This window comes from Urocitellus parryii, chromosome 13 (assembly GCF_045843805.1).
Source record: "Urocitellus parryii isolate mUroPar1 chromosome 13, mUroPar1.hap1, whole genome shotgun sequence".
Taxonomy (NCBI): domain Eukaryota; kingdom Metazoa; phylum Chordata; class Mammalia; order Rodentia; family Sciuridae; genus Urocitellus; species Urocitellus parryii.
Genome location: NC_135543.1, coordinates 47183759 through 47209547, shown reverse-complemented (window position 1 = coordinate 47209547; position 25789 = coordinate 47183759). Strand labels below are relative to the sequence as shown.

Here is a 25789-nt window from a genome sequence, read left to right as displayed (position 1 = left end):
TTTACTCATTAACCTACAATAACAGTAGACTTTATGTTCCTCAAATATTTCATACTCATTTTTACCTTAGACTTTTGATAATTTATCTATTCTATCTCCTTTTGTCTCTGTTTCCTCAGATAACTGGTTCTTTTTTGTTATTCAGGTCTCATTTAAATAGGACTGTCTCAGAAAGGTCACTCCTGGCTACTCATCAATATCTCTTCATTTCAATTCCTGTGGTCACTCAGTTACATCATTAAATTTTGTTTTCTTCATGCACTTAGTCTGCAACTGTTATGTTTCACTCTCAGCCTTTGACAATTAAATGTAAGGCCCATGATATAATAACAGTAGTGCTGTCCCCAGCCTCCAGAGCAACACCTCAGAAATAATAAGGACTGAGTTATTTGCTACTGAATCTAAATTAAGGACACAGTGTGAAGCTAGAATTCAAATACATACGTAAATACACATATAGGTGATTCCAAATCATATGATTCTTCCTTCCACAAAAATATTGCCTATTCTAAGTAAATAAATAATAAAAGAAGAAAGACCAATAGAGTAGAGAAAGGAGGTCAGGCGAAGAAGGGGATAGTACTGGGGATTGAAATGGAGAAAACTAAGTTACATGTGTGTATTTGACCTCAACTTATTTTGATACAAGAAATTCAAATATGTATTTGTGAGGCTAAACTGTGGACTTCTAAAGTCACAATTATCTTTTTAGAGTGTCTTTCTTTGAAAAGCTTACTTATTTCTTGACTTTTAGAGATGCACAAAGACTGGAAGAATTCTTCACCAAAAATCAGCAGCTGAGAGAGCAACAGAAAGTCCTTCATGAAACCATTAAAGTTTTAGAAGATCGGTGAGTCCTGTACTTAAGATGTGATTTTCCCCTTAAAAGAGAGAGTGCATTGATTTTAATTTGTAATCAGTTCTGGATTGAAAGTGATCTTTTCCTAGTCTTCTGTCATCTTTGAATAAGTCCTTTATGGCTTTAGGGATATATTCTTACAGGCTTGTTTTTCATTAATTGTAACAACCATCTTAGCTTAACCTTTAAATGGTATCTTTCTTTAGTGCTTGATGTAAAGCGAACTTAAGGGTGGTGGTGTTCTAATTCATTTGAAGCTTTAATTCCATTTTTACTTCTAATTAGGTAGAAACTGTTTCACAATTCTATTCTTGCCTTCTTTATTCCCCCACCCCGACCATTTTTTTTCTTCCTTACATATTTCTTCACTTACAGGCAATGTTAGGAGTTCTTTCTAAATATTACTGGGATAATATAATCAATTACTTAACCTCCCCACATAGACTTCTTTGATTTTAGGAGTTTTTGTTTGTTTGTTTGTGTTCTTTTTAATGGTACTATTGATCAAACCCCATATTTTAAAATATTTCTAATAAAAAAATTTTTATGTTTATAGTTTTTTATTTTTAATTGTGATGGAAGCCATTGGAGGGTTAAGAGGCAGGTATGACAAAAGGATGTGAGTACCAATAGCACCTACTCTATACAAAAGGAGAGGTCAGGTAGGTGGTTGTATATGTAAATATGGATCTCAGTGGGTCTCCTAAGGACATCTTAAGTATAGGAAGAGAATAGAAGAGGACTCACCTGAGTCCTTGCTCATTCTAATTAAGGTTTACCTCCTTTTAACCCTTCCCCAATCCAGTACTAAATAAGAAATTATTAATTACACAAGTTTTTTTCTTTCCCATAACAAGAAGGAACACTTCTATGCCAACAGATAGGAACACTTGCTGTTCCTTGATTCCTGTGTAAAGACAAATTTAAGATGGGCATCATAACTAAATATATTAGTCTATTATTCTGAGTTTTCCCTCTCTCTTCCCCCGCCCACCACTGAGCTACATCTCTAGCCCTTTTTTAATTTTTTTCTTTTGAGACAGAGTCTCCCTAAGTTGCTTAGGGTCTCTCTAAGTTGCTGGGGCTGACTTTGAACTTGTGCTCTTCCTGCGTTAGTCTCTTGAGCTACTGGGATTATGGGCATGCACGACTACATCCAGCTAATCTTAGTTCTCTGAGAAGCAAATGCCAAGATGACTTTGGACATTAATTTTTTGAGAGGAACACCTGTAAATGAGGTGGGAATTGGAAGAGGTTGGGAAAGCTGTCAGACCTCCAAGCATCTGTCCCTATCACAGTAAGGAAGAGACGTTAGAGGGCAGGTCTTCGACTGCTTTTTAAGGAAGCTTTGGCTAGGGTGATGTGGAATATTAGAGCCATAGTATCCCTGTTGAGCTTATACATCAGCCAGATCTGACCATAAGTTGTGTAGTGTGTTCACCTGTGCGAATTGGTGAAGGACTTCAGTGCACGAAGGTGGACCCAGTGATTTTATTCCTCACAATAGGAAATAGATAATTTTATGTAAGAGATTGATAATATTAATTTCTAGTTGTCCTTCCTATGTAGTTGGTCTTAACAAGTTTAGGACACAAAGTTAATACTCCGAAAAAAATAGTTGTCTTTATATTTTGCTCTAACTGGCTGATGCAGTTGGCTCTTCATTTCTTCCCCAAGATAGTGTTCTTCATCTTAGCCCCTGAAGCCCTCCTTTTTCAGTTGTTAAAAAGAGGTTTTCACTGTATAGTTTTGTTTGAACTTCCATGTCAGTTATCCTTTGTACCTTGCACTCCCTTCCTGAGTGGGTTTTCCTTTCCTGGGCCCTTTCTAGAAAGAAATGTCAGTGGGTCATACCTCCACCCTTCCTGTTGAAGTCTTTTCTAAATTATTTCCCTTTGTTCAGTTAAAATTTTGAATTACTAAAATTGTTGGGATTTTTTTTTTTAATTCTGCAGGACTTTTTTAGAACTGGATTCTTTTTTATTCTGTTTTACCTGTTGTCATTAATTTCATGTGCATTCCATGCTTCCTTGCTGTTTCTTATCCTAAATATTCTCTTCCTTTTCTTTCCATTCACTTTTACATTCTTAGGTAGGCATATGATTCATTGCATAGTATTAATTTGACAGTGGTGAATTTCTTTGTACATATGGTGTTTTCTGTCTTACAAATCTGATATTTCCTTCTAGGCACGCTTTAAGATGTATCTTCATTTAGTAAATAATTATTTTTCTTCTGTTGGTTGTGCTGGTGTCATACACACACACACACACACAAAATAAATAAATAAATAAAAACACTATCAGATTCATTGTCATAAAAGTCCCCCCCCCCCCCGTCTTCTTCTAGTAGATTTTTTAGATGTAACTTTTACATTTAGGTCTGATCTGTTTTAAATTAAATTTTGAATATGGTAAAAGATAAGGGTCAAGGAAAAATGATAAACATCCAACTTCATCCTTCTTCCAAATTTTCCTCTAACTTTTCTCTTGGTTCTTCAGAGTAACTTACTTTACTAATAATAGAATATCAAGGTTAAAATATGTTTTATAGTCTTGTTTAATTTGTCAGTTGCTGTACATGTGTGACCATCAGAATTTTCTGAGAAACTTTTGAAAAAATAACTCATGTGGTAAGCTGGGGCTCTAACTCAGTGGTAGAGCATACATGAGGCCCTGTATTTAATCCCATGCACTGCAAAAGAAAAACCAAAAATTAAATAAACCTCATGTGGTCTTCCGGTTAAGAACTTTGGTTTCTTGAATTTTGATGAGATTTAATATGCTGCAATTCAAAGTAAAACTTATCAGCTCTCATTTCCACTAACAGATGGCTGTAAGAGTAGGGCATAGTCCTGTTTTTAGACTAGTAATTCTCAATCCTCAAATTGCAACTCCCCTTTATAAAATATTTTATAATGTCCTTTTTACTATTTTGAAATGAAATTAATGAATAATATAATCACATACATATAATTAAGGGAAAATGTCATAAGTGTAAGAGAAAAATAAAGTTGATTCATAAGAAATATTCTAGAATGTAAATATTATGGGTATGTCCTAAAAGATGAATTGTTGAGCTACTTATTACTTTATATAAAATAATCATATATGTGATTCTTACAAATATGGTCATTGATGATTAACATGAATTGTGTTGTCATCAGGGACATAATTTTAAAAAATTATAAAGATTTCTTGGTAAACGGGAACAATTCTAACAAAGCTAATAATTTTTTGTTTATTAAAGTTATATAAGCTTTTGGTTTAGTTGGTAGAAAGTGTTGTGTGTATGTGGAGTAGAGTGTAAGTTGACAAAACCGCTCAATTTAGGAATAAGATATTGAAAGAGCATAGGAAGGAGAAAGAGGGTGCCTTATTGTAAAGGCTTTGAAGTATGTGTGGAGAGGAGCTTCTGAGCAGATTTCTAGGACCCATCCCTGCTGATTCTAATGTATTTGGTCCTAGGTGAAATTTGTCAGTATTTTTCTTCCCTCCCTTTTAAAGCTATCCTGATGGTTTTGAGATATAGTCAGATTTGGGGACCATTATCCTGATGGGTTCAACATGTGTTTTAATTACCTTCCCAATTTCTGGGTGATCGTCTTTTCTATGCTTAAACATGTTCAGTGACAAATGAAATCACTACCTGCTTAGGTTGCACATTCCATCTTAAATAGTCGGAAGGTTTTCTATATACTAGATGAAAATCTGTCCATGTAATTTCTCCACTTGGTCCTAGTTTTTGCCCCTTAGATCCATAAATCTCTTTTTACATGATTGATTTTTCTGATATTTGAAGACAGCTGCCCAGGTGCCCCCAGTTATTTTTTCTACTGTCTTTATTTCCTTCAATCATTTTTGTTTGTTTAAAGTCATATAAGCTCATAGTTTAAAGATTTAAATAGTTTTTTCAAGGTTAGGATAAAAGAAAAAACAACTGTTTTTCCCTTTCTTCAAAAGCAGTCATTTTGAACTCTACGTTTTATTTTGCTCTTTACCTCAAGATCTCTTTTTAAAAAGATTTGTATTGTCATTTAAAATTTTTTCTTGCTTAGATTTTTTTTTTCTTTTTTCTCTACTCTGGATAACATTTCCATTTCTCACTTCCTAATATAGTTTATAATGATTTTGGTTAGAACACTATTCACTTTTATTATATATGAACTGTGTAAATGCAGTTCAGAAGTATTGTAAATTGTGATTAATTTTTCCTTCCCATAAACATTTTTACTGTCCATGTTTATAATGAATCTTTTTTTCACATGCTTAGGTTTTTGCCTACCAACCACTAATTCAACTGCAGTGTTCCTTCAGTTATCTAAATTTATCAGGTTGTGCAGATGGATCAGATGTTTGTCATTTTACCTTTTTGAACAAATCTTCCCTGGACCCTCTGATCTGTTCTAACATGGACTCTTCTTTACTTGGCACATTGTAGTCATCAGAGGTTTCTCTTACTTCTTTATGGCTTCAGGAGTCCTATAACTTCCCCTTTCCTGATTTATTTTTCTGTATTTTGAAGGAGAACCTCCTCCAATAGATTTCTGAGGCAGATGTGTGGAAAATTAAAAGATTATTTTAGAAAATTAAACATAGGACATAATAAGATAGCCAGCTCCACTGTATCATCATCCAGCTTCAACAATTATTAACTGTGGTTATTCTTTTCTTTTTGTTTTTATTTTTCTTCAGTGGGATTAGGTTTTGAACCCAGGGGCAATCTACCACTGAGCCACATTTTTAGCCCTTTTTTATTTTGAGATAGAGCCTTACTAAGTTGATGAGGCTGGCCTCAAACTTGCAGTCCTCCTGCTTCAGCCTCCAGAGTCACTGGTATTATACGTGCGCACAACCATGTCCAGCTGTAATCATTCTTAGTTCATCTATATTTCCACTAATCCCTTATTAGTCATTATTTTGAAGCATAATCCAGACATTAAATCCTTTTATGTAAATATATCAAAATATATCTCTAAAAGATTGAGATTCTTTACTACACACATACATTAATAATGCCATAACTTGCATTAAAAATATTAATGACAGGCAAATTATTTGAGATTTTTTTGTGTCTTAAATTTTTTGCTGAATTGATAGTTGAAAAGTATGAAGTTAATTTAGGTTAATTTTCTTTCAGAATTCTGAATTGCTACTTTTTCTAATGTTGGTATTCAATCCTATACTTTTCTAATTTCTGACCCTTGTATAAAATCTTTTTTCTTTTTAATTTGTTTTCCTTCTGAAAACAAGTCAATATTCTTTAATTTCTGCCCCAACCCTTTTGCTTTTTCTGGAATTCCTATTTATTTGACCTTCTAGGATAATCTCCTACATTCTATTTATAGAGTTTGCTTTTTCTAATATTCTTAAATCCTAATGTCTTTTTAAAAAAGCACATAACTAACTTGTTTATAATACTGGTTGTCACTCAGCAACTTGGCATTTGAGTAATTCAAAAAATATATGCAGAGAGATAGATGCAATGAGATCTCAAAAATGATTCGAAGAGATCAATTGCAGAGTGCTTTTTTCAGGTATTCTTTTTGCTATTTCCCCTGTTGTCACGAGTATGTGTTTCCATATAATTTTGTAATCATACCTTTTTATTTAAAATATAAAGATGTAATAAATGTATTTTTCTGGGTGGTAAAAAAAGATATATTTTGTTTTCAGAGTATTTCTTTTTTGTGGCAGTCCTGTTTTCATTTCATTGTTTTTTGAGATTTTTTTTTAATCTTTGTAGAGTATTCTTTATAGTTTAGTGGAGGTGATGGTGGTGGTTTTCTGTTTCTTGGCATAGCTTGTGTCTTTTCTAAATTTCCTTTTTCTTTTCTTAATGTCCTGATTGTTTTTGTGCTCAGATGTCTCTTGATACTGTTTGTTGATATTAAAGAGAAGAGGATACAAGTTAATTGAAAGCTCTAAATCCGTAGAGTGATGGGTCATCTGGCCAGTCTGTTTCATTGATGATACCCTACTGTTGTCAATATCTTTTATTTTTATTTTTTTTTAAATAAAGAGAGAGAAATTTAATATTTATTTATTTTTAGTTCTTGGCGGACACAACATCTTTGTTGGTATGTGGTACTGAGGATCGAACCCGGGCCGCACGCATGCCAGGCAAGCGCGCTACCGCCTGAGCCACATCCCCAGCGTCAATATCTTTTAAATATTGTTTGAGTCCTCAGATTATCTAGCAAAGACTCCTTACTCTACTTCCTAGAATGTATAACATGGCTGTTATACATTGTTACCAGTATTTTAGATGTCAAGTAGATGACAAAGGCCTAAGTAGGAGTGTGAGAATTTGGCTATTTCTGTATTCATTACTGTACTCCTGTCTTTAAGTGTACCTCATGTCTCTCAGGCCAGAAACTGTTTTAGACTCTAAAGATTCAACCTCCATTCTGCTACCGGCATGGAGAGGAAATAATCTATCAGATTATGGGAAAGAATGTGTTGGTGTGATAATTTCTTAAAACATGCTTTAAATCAATCAGTCTGGGTACCAATTTTTGCACCTTTTGGGAATTTTACAATGTAAACCACATTGAGTATAAATCAGTGCCATCCTATTTTCTGTAATAATGGAAATGTTCTATATTTGCTTTTGCCAGTATGATAGCAACTAGATACATGTGACTGTTGAGCACTTGAGTGTAAGGACTCAATTTATAAGATGAATATGACTTACTGTGATTGAAATAGCAATATGTGGCTATGACTACCTTACGAGACAGTACAACTCTAGACTTTTCTTACCATTTGCTTAGAAGTCAGTGTTCTCAGTTTAGTTTCTCTACACAAACACTTTACACGTATGAAGTGAAAACACGATTGCCATAAAAAGGAAATACAAAATATATATGTATATTTTTTTAACCACCCAGAAAAATACATTTATTATATCTTTATATTTTAAATAACAAAGTTATATGGAAACACATACTCAGGAGAAATAGAAAAAAGAAACCTGAAAAAAGCACTCTGTATTTTTGTGAGACTCTGGGGAGGAACAAAAGTAAATATAGGTATTCTCTATTTTTCTGGAGCCGGAGGGATATCGTGGATTGAACTCCAAGGCACTCAACCACTGAGCCACATTCCCAGGCCTTTTTTGTATTTTATTTAGAGACAGGGTCTCATTGAGTTTCTTAATGCCTCTTGCTGAGGCTAGTTTTGAATTTGTGATCCTCCTGCCTCAGCCCAAGCTACTGGGATTACAGGCCACCAAACCTGGCTCTCTTTCATCTTTAGTTTGATGTTCATACAGGGTGGTCCTGATATTCAAATCCCTACCTTCAGAATTACTCCCATTAAGTAAGCTGTCTGCCTCTTTTTTCCCTCGTTCTAAAAGTTGTAATCCTATTAATGCATCCTATAATGTCTTATTTTTTTTACATTCAATATTGATATGAGCTTTACTTTTATATAAAATGTCCAAGTTTCTTCTTTGTTTTAGTTGTATATTAACTTTTTAAAATTTATGATATACACCACCATGTGGTGACTTCCATAGATAGCTGAATACTTATTATGCTATTGACTTAGGTTATTGAATTGAAATTATGCTAAGTATATATTCTGAATTTCTAATGTAGGGTGTGTGTTTCTTTTTAACCACTTTTTATTATATAAATAATGAAATTGAAAAAATTAGAACTCTATAGAAAAACACTAAGAAGAAAATCCCATTGTTACCTACAGGATAATTATTATTATTATTAACTTTAGAAATACAATTTTTTCTATATCCTCCACACCTATGTGATATATGTATTTCCCTCTTTAGCACTCAAATAATTAGTAAAAGCTATTTTATAATCTTTTTTGTATATTATGGATTTTTGCAAATACTGGTTTCTTTGAATGTTGAAAGGGATATACGAAGGTGACTATTTTTCCTTTATATTCCTTGACCTTTAATATTTATTCAACAAAAAAAAATATTGTTGAGCACTGCCTGTGTGCCATATACTGTAGTGAGAAAAACATGCAAAGTTGCTTAAGCTGTAATTTGGCCTGTTAGTGCTGGATATGGTTCATATTTTGACTGTAATAAAAACAAGGTTGGTTTCTTCAATTAAAAGTTCTCTTGGGTAGGGCTTAAAATTAGCAATTTTGCAAAATTTCACTCAGAAATACAGTTGTAGAAAATCGTGCTGTAGCAGATTTTTAGCATTTGTAAGGATATGCTAAAAGTCTAATACTTCATTAAAATAGTTGATTTTCATTATATTTGCCAGATAATTTCTTTAACTCTTCACAAAGTAAACCAATCTTGAAATGCAAATAATATAATCCAAAAATCCAGAATTCAGAATGCTCTGAAACCCCAAACTTTTTCAGTGTCATGTCAGCATACCAAAAGAGTTCAATTTGGGAGACATTTCAAATGTTAGTTTTTCAGATTAGGGACCTGTAACTGGTAAAGTCTGCAAATACTCCCCAAAAAACTAAAACAAGAAGCAAATCTAAAGGGTCCCAAACATCTCAAATAGGGTAATTTAACCTATAAAAGGAAATAATTTTTGGTAGATGAAAAATATTTTGTTTTTGCTTCATAGATTAAGAGCAGGATTATGTGATCGCTGTGCAGTAACTGAAGAACATATGCGGAAAAAGCAGCAAGAATTTGAAAATATCCGACAGCAGAATCTTAAACTTATTACAGAACTCAGTGAGTTTCTTTTATTTATTATAATTTAAAGTATAATGTATTCTTGTTAAAAACTTATTAGTAAATTGGTTGTAATCAAATTAATTGTGTCCATACATTTTTTCTTATTTTTAATATTTTCCTCCTTTTTTCCTTCATTTGTCTAATTTCTTGATTAAAAGGTTGCAACCCAGGTTTTTATTGTTTTCTTTTTAGTTATATACACAGTGGAATATATTTTGATATATTATACATACATGGAATATAACTTCCCATTCTTGTGGTTGTACAGGATGTAGATTTACACGGGTCATGTATTTATATATAAACATAGGAAAGTTATGTTTGATTCATTCTACTGCCTTTCCTATTCCCATCCCCACTTCCCTTCCCTTTACTTGCCCTATTCAATCTGGTGAACCTCAACTCCACATACTCCCACCCCTCCTGCCCATTGTGAATAAGCATCCACATGTCAGAGAGAACATTCGGCCTTTGGTTTTTTGGGATTGTCTTATTTTACTTGGCATGATAGCCTCCATTTCCATCCATTTACCCACAAATGCCATAATTTCATTCTTCTTTATAGCCGAATAATATTCCATTGTGTATATATACCATATTTTCTTTATCCATTCATCTCTTGAAGGACAACTGGGTCGGTTCTGTAGCTTAGCTATTGTGAATTGAGCTACTATAAACATTGATGTGTCAGTGTCACTATAGTATGCTGATTTTAGTCCTTTGGGTATATGCCAAGGGGTAAGATAACTGAGTCAAATGGTGGTTCCATTCCAGGTTTTCTGAGGAATCTTCATTCTGCCTTCCAGAGCAATTGCACTATTTTGCAGTCCCACCAGCATCCTCACCAACATTTATTGTTACTTGTATTCTTGGTAATTGCCATTCTGATTTGAGTGAGATAGAATCTCAATGTAGTTTTAATTTTCATTTCTCTTATTGCTAGAGATGTTGAATATTTTTTCATATATTTGTCAACCATTCATATTTCTTCTGTGACATGTCTGTTCAGTTCCTTCCCTATTTATTGATTGAGTTATTTGGTTGGTTTTTTTTGGGGGGGGGGTTAAGTTTTTTAGTTCTCTCTATATCTCTATATACTGGAGATTAATCCTCTATCTGTAGGTAGCAAAGATTTTCTTCCATTCTGTAGGCTCTCTGTTCACATTCTTGATTGTTTCCTTTGCTGTGAAGAAGCTTTTTAGTTTGATACCATTTCATTTATTGATTCTTGATTTTGTTTCTGGTACCTTAGAAGTCTTGTTGAGAAGTTCAATCCTATGCCAACGTGATGGAGATTTGGGTCTACTTTTTCTTCTAGAAGGCTTGGGGTCTCTGGTTTAATGCATAGGTCCTTGACCAACTTTGAATTTTGTGCAGGGTGAGAGATCATTTTGTTAAACATAGATTGCTAGTTTTCTCAGCACCATTTGTTGAAGGGGCTAGCTTTTCTCCATTGTATGTTTTTGGCACCTTTGTCTGATATGATATCCTTTCTGAGATGTATACTTGAGAAGTTCTTTTGGAGGATTTTTTTTTAATTTTATTTTGTACTAAGAATCAAACTCCAGACCTGAATGTACTAGGCAAGCACCGTACCAGTGAGCTACACCTCCAGTCCTTTATATTTATGTTTTGAGCCAGGGTCTCAAGGCATTGTTCAGGCTGGCCTTGAACTTGTGATACTCCTTCCTTAACCTACCAAGTAGCTGGACTTGTAGGCATATATCACCATTCTGGCAGTTTTTGTTGTTTTTATGATCAAATTTATTTTAAGATAAGTGACTCTTCCTAAATTGGTATTTGAAATTAGTAGGACTGAGTGACCACATGGAATTTTTTCTTATCTTTATTGTATTAGACTCTATCTCTAGTACATAAAGTATTCTCTTTTGTAACAAGTGTTACATAAATTTATTAATCACATGGAAATGGCACAATATGAAAGGTAGTAATATCTACCTGGTAACAAATTACTTTTGCACAGTAGCATCAAACTAGAATAATATGATTTAAAATTAGAAATTCTCATTTCTTCATAATTGTGGATCTTATTTTAAAAGCCTGTGGCTCAGCGGTAGAGCGTTTGCCTAGCACGTGCGAGGCCCTGGGTTCAATCCTCAGCACCATATAAAAAATAAATAAAATAAAGGTATTGTGTCCAACTACAACTAAAAAAAATAATTAATAAAAATCCTGACATGAATATTAATATAACTGTATTATATGCTTTTTTCACATTGTTTTTAAGTGAATGAAAAGAATTCTCTTCAGGAAGAAAATAAAAAGCTTTCTGAACAACTGCAGCAAAAGATTGAGTAAGTATTTTTCCTAAATTTTAACAGAAAATATTTTCCTCCAATTTTCTTTATTTTACTTAGCTCTAGAAACTGTGAAAGTATCTTAAGAGTTGCAGATTTCATTCTTAAAACTTGGTCCTCTACAATTTAAAAAATAAAGATATCGCTACATTTTTATGTTTGGGGGATATGTATAAAAATGTGTTTCTTCTCTTTGGTTAGTGTGTGAGTGTACAGTGAAAAAGTATCAACATTTTAATTAAAACATTTTATAATTTATAAATATCAAATATTTTGTTACCCTCTTCCAACTGTATCTCAGAGCTTCATAAAGCAGACTGAATAAGTATTTCCTCTTACTGAGTTCTTTGGCCTGTTAGAACTTCTGTCTTCTTCTATTCTCACCCATTTCTCTTTAAAAATAACTTATCTCTCATATTCCAGTTGCTCTTCTGTGTTTTATGTTTATTATTTCTAATCTTTTCTCTGATTCTGCAGAATAGTTTTATTATCCTTACTTTACAAATGGGGAAACTAAAATGCAATGTCAAATAACTTGCCTGTGATTTCTTAACTACTATGTAATAAGACCACCACTTATACCCATGTCTTCTGATTTAAACACCTTTTTTTTTTCTTTTTTCATTTCTGTGCTACCCTGTCTTAAATTTTTTTTTTCCCCTGATGTGATCAGGGTTTCTCTGTGTTGCCCATGCTCTCCTTGAACTTCTGGTCTCAAGCCATCCTCCTGCCTCATTTCCCCCAAAATTGCTAGAACTAATGGGACACCATAGCACCAAACTCTTACAGTGTTTTTTAAAACTTAAAATCTGGGATAGTACCGATGGTGTTATAGGGTTCTTAAAGATTCTATTGCTTTTAAATAAACACAAACACTTTGATACCCAAAACTATGAAGATGTAAGATATATATATTTTTTTACTTGGAATAGTTATTATCTGTGTATAAACATGTTTCACAGGAGGAAATAACATTCTTATCAGTATGCTTTTAGGTATTAGATGTCCAATAGAATTTTGCTGTTTCTTTCATATTAGTCCACTGAACACTGGTAGCCAAAGGGAATTTTGAGGGGGATGATAGATGATGAAGGAAGGCTATGGAATCAGACTAAAGCTATGAAATGTGTGTATGAAAATGTCAACACTTTCTAATTTTACTGATGCTCGGTGATGAAAAAAGACTAGGACAGACCCACAGTTTTTCAATGATTCCAAAACCCAAAAGGTTCTTTTTTTTTTTAAAATGTTATTCACAACTTAAGTTTATCTCAAGTACTAGAATGCTATTTGTAGTTTTTATTTATCTCACTTTGTAAGTATTTGTATGTTTTGCTATGAAAATACCAGTGTATTTGATTACTGGACAGTGCCTCAAATTGCACTGGAAGTGTTGTATAAAAACCTATATATGTTCTGTGTTATATTTTATTTTTAAAAATCTAAATTCTGAATCCTGTCTGGTTCCAAGGATTTCAGATAAGTGATTGGTGACCTACATTAATCTATGTGAAGTGATTTAGTACATGTAGCTTGTGGTATTTTGAACTTCTCAACCTTGATATTTATGATAGCAGAGATAAGATACTACGTATATAAAAGTTAATACAGAAATGCCTCCAAAACCAAAGTGTATAAATCGTATTGAAACTGGATTGTCGTTTGCTTGATAGAAATATGAATCTTAATTATTTAGAATTTATTTTTATTGTTCTTAAATGCACAAATTTTCCTGTTGAAGTGAATTGATATATTTACAAAAGAAGTAGATTCAGTAAAGGCTACAATAAAAACAAATTATATAGACAAGTTCAAAGCACATATATTTTATTTAATATGCTTAGTCAGAACAGTGTAGGATGTATCTTTCAGATCTTTCATGAAATTTAAGATAGTTGTGATTCTCCTGAGCCAATTTTACCACTGACTTGCCTCAGATTTCTTTATGGTTAGCAGTTTTTGAAAAATAGCAAGGATAATCTTGTAAAGGCAACCTCACTTCCTCTGACTATTTAAACCACTGTAATGTTATGCTACTAGTGCTTGAAATTTCACTGAACTTTAGAAAAAAATATTGACTTCTTATTAAGTGTAGTAATTCTAACCTGCTTGACTTCCTTCCCAAGCTCTAGTGGTGGGGATCAAACCCAGGACCTCACATGTGTAGGCAAATGCTTTACAACTAAGCTACATCCCCAGCCCTTCCTGAGCTGGTTTCAGTGTCTTCTATGTCATCTATATGGTAGAGTGACACTTAAGTGTCACTATAGTTAAGTGACACTACAGTAAGAAATTATTCAATAAAAATTTGCTGTTATAAAGTTGAAAAATAAAGACAAAGAGTGAGCTCTTCCAGTCACAGGAAACAAATAATTAAGCTTTGTATTGAGGTCATGATTCTTTGTATTGGAAAATAAATGTGATGCATTAGTGAAAGTTAAGGAATCTACACAAGATTTCAAAGGACTGTAGAATTCATTTCATTTAACCCTCATCTCTATAATAAAATTCCTGTTATAACTTCTTTAACAAGTAACCATTGTTGAAATACCTTTAGTACAAGTTCACCATTTCCTGAGTCTGTTTAATTTTAGCAAGATGATAGTTTTCCCATGCTTGTGTAGAATCACCTTATTTACAAATTATATTTATTGATTCTGATTTTACTCTCTTCTACTTTACTACACTTTTGAAACATGAAGACACCAATCGTGGTTCTTCCGAGTCTTGTCTTCTCTAAAGTAAATATCTGCTCTTCATTAACTGTTTTTCATGTGGCACTACTTCAGGACTTATCAAACTGCTATTTTTTTTAATGTTTTAGTTATCAGTATCTTATTTAAGAATTTGATGATATAGATATATAAGTCTGACCAGTACACCAGTATTGGCCAATATACCCCCCACACTTTTTTTTAACCTATATTGATATTACCCAAACATAACATATTGCTCATGGTTGCTTATGGAGTTTTCAGTTAACTCATACCTTTAAGTTACTATCTTATTGTCCTCTACTTGTGAATTTGCTGTTTTAGTTTTAAACATAGGACTTAATAATTTGTCAAAGACACCTCGTATCATTTAATCTGCTCCTTCATTTTTAAGTACTAGCACTATTTATTAAATACCTACTAATTTTCTAGGCACTGGGTTATATCTTTGTGTATATTATTTGCTTTTTATACCTTCATTTAAAAAGAAAACAGGAAAATACCCATTTTATAGACAAGGAAGCCAAGGTTCAGGAAGATTAAATAACATTCAGCTTGACTTGTAAGTGAACCCACGTCTACCTTCAGGCTTTATATACCCTTTCTACAGTATTGTTAAAACTGCTTCAGAAGGTTACCTACAGAGTGTTGACCTGTAGATGACAAAGCACAGGTTATCTCTCTTCTTAATCGATTCAATAAGACTGATACCTAGCATTTAGTCCTGCTCTGTTGTATCTTATTAGATTTGGCCCATAATTCTAGCCTTGGAGTATGTGAGAGGGGGTCTTTCATTTGCTGACTTTTGCTGCTGTTCTAAGGTTAGTTTTTATGCTAAGCTTGTATATTCCACAAACTTGTGAATATTCCATTAATGCCTTTCATCAAGGTCATTGATGTTGAACAAAACACCTGAACATGAAGCTATGAGGATTTTCTTCAATAATAATAATTTGTATAGCCAGGCACAGTGGTACACATCTGTAATTCCAGCAACTTGGTAGGCTGAGGCAAGAGGATTTCAAGTTGGAGACTATCCTCATCAATTTAGTGAGGCTTTGTCTTAAAATAAAATAAAAAATAACAAGTGCTGGGGATGTGGCTCAATGGTTAAGAGTCCCTGGATCCAATCCTCAGTACTGCAAATAATAATTTGTGTCAGTTAGGAATCTGTCTTTATTGATACTGTGTTTATATTTCTTCTTTTTGTTTGCATTCAGAGAATATCAAGGAAATCATTGTCTGATACATTCTTGAGACCTTGATTATATGATAAAACATTCCGTAGACAACTTATCTAATAGTACTACTTCTAAAAATTAATTTTACTTTAATTATTCATAAGATATAAAATTATAAGGTTCTCAGGGATCTGTATAAGGCTCACTAGTTTCAGGGAATCCTCTTCCCTTTTGGAAAATTAGAACATTTAAATGAAGGTGATAGTTTTAACCTTGCTTCCTTATATTTAAATTATGTTTTAACTGGAATTATAAGTTCTTCAGAGTGGAGAAAGAAAAGTTGAATGTTAAAAATTGCGGACTCCCCATGAAGAGAAACCTTGGATCCTTTATAGATCTTTGGGGAAAGGAACAACTAAAACAGATTTGATAGAATTTATGAGGAGGCCTACAAATAAAACAAAAAAACATTTATTCTCAAGCCCTCAGAAATAAAAGTGAAAAAATGATAACAACTGTGCACAATTAGTTTAGCCAAAAGCTATGACAGAAACTCCTAACTTTTCTCAGAAAATCAGAGACTTAGTATTTTAAAGAATAATATTTGGTTAAGACATAGAAGTTTTTTGTTTTTTTTTTCTTTTTTTCTCCCCTTTACTATGACAAAGGAGGATAAAACCAGCATTTATTTATTTAGTTTGGGCACTTCTAGTTGGAGCTAGTTTTGGTTTTTGTCTTTTAGGTGTTTGTTTGTTTGTTTTCTCCTTTTGTGGTCCCAGCTACTTGTAGATTGACATTGCCAGGAAATCAGTTTCTTCTCATGACTCATTCGTGTTTCAGGTTGAATTTTTATGACTAATAGGAAAGTACACTATGACGTGATTAGTTAAAGGTAGGCCAGACAGATTTCACACTCCATTAATTTGTAAGGCTTTCTCATATGACTTTAGTGTACTCTGTTTTTCCAGAATAAGGATAGAACTGCAGGAAGAGATTAAAAATTAATTATTAATCTATTATAAGATTACTGTAATAAATAATACAATATTTTATATTTTGAAATTCCTAGAAAAGTACAATTTAAATATTGTTACATAAATCTGTGAAGTGATAAATTTGATTAGCTTGATTTAATCATTTCACGATGTAAGCATTACAAAACATCAGATTATACTCCATGAATACTTATAGTCATGGGGGCTGGAGATATAGCTCAGTTGGTAGAGTGCTTGCCTCACATACACAAGGCTCTGGGTTCAATCCCTAGCCCTGCCCTCCCCCAAAATACTTTATAGTCATTATTTATCAATTAAAAGTAAAATTTTTTAAATTAGATATTATCTCTAAAAATTGTTTTTTAGCATAGACTATATATAGGATTATAGACCACAAGTAATATTTATATTGTCCAGGGAATTAAAATATAAATCTTTGTTAGAAAACATTAATCTTTGTCTTCCAAACTCTCATGTGTTTTGTTTGAAACAATATCACAAATTAATAGAACAGGCTACTTTGGTCATGTAAAGATTAAATGACTGACAAACTGATAAGAATGGGGCTAGTAAAGTCAGTAGTGGTCTGACATTGGAAAGTCAGTTGACTTAATTTTACTCAGAAACCACAATTCAATGCAAACTCAGTCTTTTAAGTACCATTGGTCCTGAATTGAGTTGACAAGAACATACACATCAGCATAAATTTATTTCTTGAGTAGCATCTGGGAAAGTCTTGTATTTATTCATTCAACAAATCTTTGTGCAGTACATACTACTTGACTACCATTGTAGGTATTTGTAATTCATCAGTAAACCAGAGAGCCTTACCCTCTTAAAGCTTATATTCTAACAAGTGAGCAGAGACATATTAAATTACATACTTTGTTAGAAAGCATATTTACTATAGATAAAGTAAATAAAGCAGAATAACATGAAATAGGAAAAGGTTGTGTGGGAAGGGAGGTGCACTTTTAATTATTAAAATTCCAGCAAAGATAGAAAGATGAGATAATTAGCCATGTGGATACCTGGAGAAGAGTAGAGCAAAGAACAGCTAGAACAAAGAGCCCAAAGTAGGATTATACTTAGTGATGTTTGAGGAAACTCAAGGAAGATTATGTAGCAGGAGTTAATATGGGCTAGATAAACAGATCCTATAGGGTCTTAGGGATTAATCAGAGGCTTTGGTTTGTGTTTTTAGTGAAATGGGACATGTGGCACGGTTTTAATCTGACTTAATTGACATGACTTAAATTTTTAAAATTTTTTTTTAGTTATAGATGAACATGATACCTTTATTTATTTATTTTTATGTGCTGCTGAGAATCTAACCCAGTGCCTTACCCATGCCATGTAAGCACTCTACCACTGAACCACAACCCCAGCCCTGACTTAAATTTTAATAGGACTCTTGTGACTGATATAAATCAGAAGCTGAGATAGAAACTCAAATTTTGCAGCCTACCATTAGACTCATGGTGTAGAATACTTTAAAAAGGTTAACTATTTGATAGTGAAGAACAACACTTGAATACTTGACGATAAGGGCCTCTAGAGTCTGCCAAAATTTAAATATTGTCTCTGTTACTTACGATTTGACTTAAGTGACCTGACTTCTTTTTCTTCATTACCATGGTAAAATGAGTAATAGTAATATCTCATGAGACACAATTGTGATAATTAAAGTGATGGCATGCAGCACTTAGAGTAGTTTCTGGTGATTTAAGTACACAGCAAAGGTTGGCAGTTATCAGTGTCAGTATTGTTATCCCATCTGTAGTTTGCCAAGTAGTGTTGATTCTACCACCAGAGTGTTTAAAATTGGTTCTTTCCTTTCTATATGTATTTCCAGTATTCTGATTCAAACCACAGAAGCCCTTGCTTGGACTGTTAAATTTACTGTCTAATTGAGTACCTTGCTTCCTTCTATACCAGTCATTCTGGTACACTGCTATAAACTTGTCATATTACTTTTATACTCTAAAACCTTATTTCTTTTTCTTTTGCTTTCTCAATTACATGCACATTTACTCACAGTTTCCTTTCCTATAATTCTTGCTTGCTCTTATCCAACACATATACAGTACTGTGTGCCTTTACTCAAAACAGCATGGATCCTCTACTGAACTTCTTTGCCTTTTGAAATACTTCTAATTTCATCTCAGGTGCCAATGACTACATTTTCTGTTTCACTTCTCATGATAATATTCCCCACTTGGTTTTATAGTTATTTGCATGCTTCTCTAATCCTTGGATTTGGAATATTAGATGCAAGGCATTACACACATCTCTTGTGTCTTCCACTTGTGTTCTGCTATAGCTCCACACTATATTGTAGACGTTTTAATAAATATTTGTTGAATTTGTTTTCTTTCAATTGTCATCTTCCTCTAGGAAGGATCAACAACATCAAGCAGCTGAACTTGCATCTGAGGAAAATGTTATTCCAGGTTCACCAATAACAGCCTTCTCATTTTCTGGCATTAACCGGCTACGAAGAAAGGAGAATCTCCATGTCCGATACATGGAAAAAGCACAGAATAAACAGGAGTATTCTGTTTGTACAAATGGTAAAGGTTAGAGTTGTTTCTTAGTTACCTGGTTTTGTTAAAAAAAAAAAAAATATTTGTCTGTTGTTTTTACATTATTCAGTCTAATGAAGAAAGATAGTCATTGTTTTAGTAACCCATGGTACACTTGTTGAGTTTAACTTCCACTAATAAAGTGACGGGGCATTTTCTGCATGTATTATGAGTAGATGTGTTCCTTGTCTGAATATGTAAATACTCAGCATTTTATAAATATAGGAAAGTTTCTTTTTATTTTAAAAATATTCTAATGTGCACATATCTGGGATGGAAGGAAAGAGGAAAAGAATATTAATTTCCATCTCCTGTTTTGAATATATTAATATGCTGATTGATTTGCATACATTATTACTATATGTTAATTATCACAATAGCTTATGGGATAGCTGTTAACTCCTTTTATTGATGAGAAAGAGATGTTAGAGAAGTTAAAAATGCACTCAAAGTCAATTGTCATATAAGTAGATAAGTCACAATTAACATACAGGTCTTCCTTGCTCTAAACTTCCATACTTTCGAAGAATTGCCCACAGGTACTGCTACCATTTGGAGCTATTTTTAACTCGTTATTTTTGTTGTAATCTGTAGCAGTTGGTGGTAATTAAATGACTTTATAATGTATATGTTTTGTGAATTATCAGTGACAGATTTTAATTCCAGCCCAGTTTACCATTTCTGTAAAATTCTTTGAAACTACCTTTTTATATAGCCATTAAATTTGTCATATGACTTGATACAGTGATTACCATTTAATTAAAAAAAATGGTAAAGATTTTAAGTTTTTACCTAAACTGCTTGTAACAAGGAAAGCATTGGAGGAAGGTAATATATGAAGTTCTGGAGATATTTGTATAGTGCAAATACATTATTGATGGTAGCTATGCTTTTGAAAGAATAAGTAGATATTTATTCTTTGAAATTGGAAAATTGACAGCTTTTCTGTATTTTATTTGTGTTTGCATCACCATCTAGTGGAAAGCCAAAGAACTGTTAAAAATTCTACCTACAATTAGCAGCTAAATTAAAACAGGATCTAGATATTATATTTTAGAAGGAGTAGTCATTGGCCTTTTTGTCTGCTATTAGAACATGAATCATTATAGACAGATAATCATCTATATAATTTAGATCATGTTTAGGTTCATCTATATGAATATCCAGAAATCAAACCACAAAAATTTCTTTACTAGAACATCTTTTGTATCTCACATTATTGTTTCTAGTTTATTTCTTCATTGTATGAGAGCAACATATAACTATTTAAAATTTTTTGCTGTATCCTTTTTCTGATCATTTTTTCTTTGGAATCTGAAATTTTGGTTTTAAAGATATAGTAGCTTTTTTTTTTAAAGATTTATTTTTTAGTTGTGGTTGGACACAATACCTTTATTTTATTTATTTATTTTTATGTGGTGCTGAGGATTGAACCCAGGGCATTACATGTGCTAGGCAAGCGCTCTACCCCTGAGCCACAACCCCAGCCCCAATATAGTAGCTTTTGAGCCATGCAAAATTTTTAAAAAATAAGTTTTAAGTGATTTAATGACTAATTAGTCTTGTTCTGATCATGTTTGCTTGTTTATCTTAGATACACAGTGCTTTTTAAAATGATTTTCAAGTTACATTTAGGCTATGTTTTTCTTTACTTTTATCCTTTTGGTTTTCTTTGAATTAAATCAGTTGAAATATTTCTGATATGTTCCAGGGTTTCCTTCTAGAAAATTAAAGTAGTGTAAAATGTAATATACATTTTAAATTAATCTGATTTGTAACAGATACAGGAAAAAAAGAAACATTAAAATGTTATGCCTTAGGCATCTTAGGTCAGAAGAAACTTGTCTCTTCAAGTCCTTGTTCCCACCACTGCCTTTCAGCTTTGTTCTTAATAAAACTAAAGAAACTTACTTTTTCTTAAAATATGAGAATTATGTCAATAAAATAGTGTTTGTATACATTTAACTACAGGATAATATTAGATTATCAGAGTAATATTTTGATAATAATTTTGTTTGTTACATAATTGTTCCTGTTTTTCCCCCCTTAGAATTAAGAAAAATCTCCAAGACTTCAACTCACCCTCCACATAAGCCTAATGAAAGTGAAATTCTAGTAGCTGATACTTGTGATCAAAGTCAAGCTCCAGTGACTAGTAAGATACTGAGATTACTTTATAAGTTTAAAATTTGTGATTATTGGTAGACAAGAGTCACCAAAAGTTAGAATTAGACTATTTCAAGAGTATTTTTATACAATTTATGTTTATGTTATTAGTTGCCTAGAAGTCTTTTCATATTAGAAAATAATGTTATCCTAGTATTAATTTATATTAATATTCTTATCCATATTAGTATAAATTGCTAATGATATAAGGAAGGCTTTATTATGGTTTACTCATTTATTTAAAAAATGTATAAGTATCTACTATATGTCAAGCACTGAACAAAACAAGCCCTTGTCCTTGTGGAATTTATAATTTAGTTGGGAAAGAAAAAGAATAAATACATGTCAGGTGTAGAGTCAAGTGTGCTGAAGAGAAATGAAGCAGGTAAAAGGGATATTAGAAAGCCTCACTCATTAAGTGACACTTCAGGGGAGACTGAGGGAGGCATGTGGATACCTGAGAGAACAACATCCCAGGCAAAGAAAGTACCATTTGGTTTGCTTGAGAAACTTTAAGGAAACCTGTATAGTTGAAAGAACAGGGGAAAATCCTTTGAACAACAGGAGGAATAGAGTTGCTACTGAGGTAGAAGTGACTGAGAGCAGCAGGTTTGCAGGGTAAGGGATAGGAAAGGTTAAAATTCAGGATTTTATTTTTTTGTAATATTCTGTTTGAAATATAGAATAAATATTCAGATAAAGATTTGGGATGGGGAGTGGATGTAAATTTGCATTTAGGGAAATTCAGGGTGAAGGTATGTATGGAAGTTTTCAGCATAATTTTCAAAACCATGAGACATGATGAGATTTCCAAGCAAGTCAACATAGATAGAGAAGTTGAATACTGAGCCTAGAGGAATTCCATTATGTAAAGCAATGATTCTTAACTGTTCACATATTCATTCCACCTGTCCAGTGAGCCTTTTACTTCCCCAAATCACTCCCCCCATGACTTTTTTTTGGGGGGGAGGGTTGTGGGGATTCAACCCAGGGTCTTATGCATGCTAGGAAAATGCTGTACCACTGAGCTACACCCCCACCTCACCTCCACACAATTTTAATATTGCAAAAATGCTATGTATTCCATTTATGTACTCTTTACATTTCATTTGTACTTTATACATAAAAAGTATAAGAAAGCCATTTTTCACTCCTTTCAGGTATTGCAGCTGTATTGATTTAGAGATTATGCAAATGAGAAGGAACGAACAAAGTAGCCAGAGAAGGAGCTGCCCATAAGATAGGACCAAAAGTGAGATCCTTTAGGTTAACTGGAGAGAGGCAAAAGTTGTGTTTTCTGTTTCCCAATATAGGTAGTCCTAGACCTGCTCATGTCTTTTTTTTTTTTTAATCTTTCCAGAAGGCTCTCTAATAATACAATCAATATCTACTACTAACCTATATGCTAATAAATCCCAAATTTATGTCTTTGTCCAATACTCTTCTTCTGGATTCCAAACTACTATATACCCCTGCTGCTGAGCATCTCTCTCTGAATATCTTTCATCTTCAGCATGTCCAAAATGGAAGCTTTCCTGTCAGACCTACTTTTCATCCTTTTATTTACAACCTCAGTGAACAATACTATACACATTTCTTTTGAGTTATCTAAGTTGAAGAGTTCTAAGTCATTTTATATTCCTGCTTCTTCATCTTATGTTCTATGTGGCTTCTAAGTCTTACTGATTCCGGCTCCTGCATATCTGTTTTACATAGTTTTCTGTACCACCATGGTACTGTTTTAGACCATCAGTATCTCACACCAAGACTGTTTTAGTAATCTAATGAGTCTTTCTGCCTATTAGTGATTACTTCTTGTTCATTACATTTTTAACCCTGGTATTGCTTCTGTCCTCCGTTTAAAATTCTTGGATGTCTCTTCATTGTTTATAGGAGAAATTCTAAACTACTTAGCATAATCTGATCCCTAACTATCCTAGCTAGGCTCCTCTCCTACTACTTTCATCTTGTGTGATTCACTTCTAGCAATTAAACCACATGCAGTTCCCTGAACAAGCAATTTTGTTTCAAATATCTGGGACCTCAAGCATACCTAGAATCCTACTTTCTGACCCACATCTAGTTAACCTGCCACACTCCTCTTTCTCCTAAGGGTCAGTAGACATTACTTTATGTAGTTTGCCTTGATTTCCCCAAGGATGATTTAGGAGTCCTATGTTTGAGTCACCTTTTGTGTGTACCTTTATTATGTTTATCACATCTACTGCAGTTCTCTTTTTACCTTTCAACTGTAGTCCATATGGTTCTTGAGAACAAGAGCTTTTTCTTTTCATCTAGTGCTTAAACATACCCAGTGCATAATAGGTACTCCATAAATACTTACTATGTACAGAAACTCTAAATATACAAAACTTTATAAAATGATTGAATGTAGATGATTCCTATATAAATATGCATTAGCTTAAAACTTGAAAAACATGCAGTGCTAAGAACCTCCACTATATTCACAAAACATACTATAAACATGGTTTAATTACAAATCCACTTTATGATTTTTTTTACAATGTCAATAAAAGCAATCTATGTACTCCATTTAGGAAAAAATGGAAAACTGGAAAGGTTTAGCAAGTGTGGATGCAAAATGCCAGCAACTTATTGTTATTTATAGTAGATACTTTTGAGCTTTCTTGAACAGTATTTTAAAATTTGTCCACTATTTCCCCCCTGCACCTCCAAGTACTGAGGATTGAACCCAGAGGTGCTTTACCACTGAACCACATCCCCAGCCCTTTTTAGTTTTTATTTTGAGTCAGGGTCTCATTAAGTTGCATAGAGCCTCGCTTAGTTATGGAGGGTAGCCTTAAACTTGTAGTCCTCCTTCCTCAGCCTCCTGGGATTATAGGTGTGCACCACCATGTCTGGCTCCAGTGCCATCTTATAAATAGGTTCTCTGAGATTTTTTCCTACTTTTTTATAATTTTTTACATGTAATTTCTGAAACTGAGTAATTGGTTTGTTTTTCTCTTATTTAGAAACACGTGGAACAAGCAGTTATTCCACTGATAAATCATCTTTTAATTTGGCTACAGTTGTTGCTGAAACACTTGGACTTAGTGTTCAAGAAGAATCTGTAAGTAATGGTTTAGTTTGTTAATAATATGTTATTTGATATGTCCGTTTAGATCTACTCTTAAAGAATTGAGCCAGAGGAAAATTACTTTATCCAAAGATTATTGAATAAAGGCCTAGAACAAAACTAATGTTAGAAAGGTCCTTTTATATTATCTCCCCCAGAGAGTCCTGAGTCTTCAGAATTCTTAGGATATGGATCAAATCAAAATTACAGGGTAATGATAATGGCTTAAAGGACTTATTTTGTCAATCCTCTCTCTAGTCCCCTCTTTTATGCTTTCTTCCCACCCTCACTGTATCCAAGAGAAGACCTAAACCTTCAGGATGGTTTCAGAATTTGTTGGGTCTTTTTGGCATTTTTTAAACTGCATCTTGGTTTGGAAAAAGATTGAATTCTCAGGACTACCAAGAACTGCCAATCGATTTCTTAGGGATTGGTCAGGGATTGGCCCCTGTTGTTTTCATTATTTGAATACTTCCTTACATCAGGCAGGTTTACATCTTTTTTCTTTTCTTAATTGATCCCTAGAAGGTAGAAAACTTGAATTCTTCAGTTGTAAGAAGTTCTGTTTTGACACAACTTTAAATTAATTTTCTCTGCTTTAGTTAGTAAATGTGTACATAGTCATAAAGTTGTCTTACTGTTGAATTTCTGAAAATTGAATTGATTTTTCATTACATTTGAGTTTTTGCTCTTTTTTAGATGTATTCTCAAATGATAGTGGATTTTTTAAAACTCTTTGAAAATTAAATGTGTCTTAATGGTTTTTAATTTCCTCCTATCCATAAACCTAGCAAGTCAGTAGCTTAGACACCAGATATGTTAAGGGAGCTGACATCGAACAATTTGCTGCAGCTGTGGTGGTGTATGCCTGTAATCATGTGACTCATGATGCTGAGGCAGGAGGATCATGAGTTCAAACCCAGCCTAAGCAACTCTGCAAGACCCTGTCACTAATAAAATATATAAAAGTGTGGGCGATGTGGCTTGGTGGTTAAGTCTCTCTGGGTTCAATCCCTCGTATGAAAATTAAAAAAAAAAAAAAAAAACTTGCTCAGAATATGATGTACAGCCCAACAACATCTGCATCACTTTTGAAGTTTGTTAGAGATACAGAACCTTAGACCTACTGAACTTGCATTTTAATAAGATCCCTAGTCGACTTGTATGCATGTTAAAGAATAAGAAGCAC

At 33.1% G+C, this 25789-nt stretch overlaps 1 protein-coding gene across 1 annotated transcript in view; it reads left to right on the top strand.

Moving 5' to 3' along the window:
- Positions 1-25789, top strand: part of Rbbp8 (RB binding protein 8, endonuclease) — a 63895-nt gene that overhangs the window by 15301 nt on the left and 22805 nt on the right. The window contains exons 3-8 of the mRNA XM_077792284.1: positions 755-850; positions 9429-9541; positions 11793-11859; positions 19150-19325; positions 21388-21492; positions 24497-24594. Coding sequence (XP_077648410.1) covers positions 755-850; positions 9429-9541; positions 11793-11859; positions 19150-19325; positions 21388-21492; positions 24497-24594 — 655 coding nt within the window. The remainder of the gene's footprint in view (positions 1-754; positions 851-9428; positions 9542-11792; positions 11860-19149; positions 19326-21387; positions 21493-24496; positions 24595-25789) is intronic.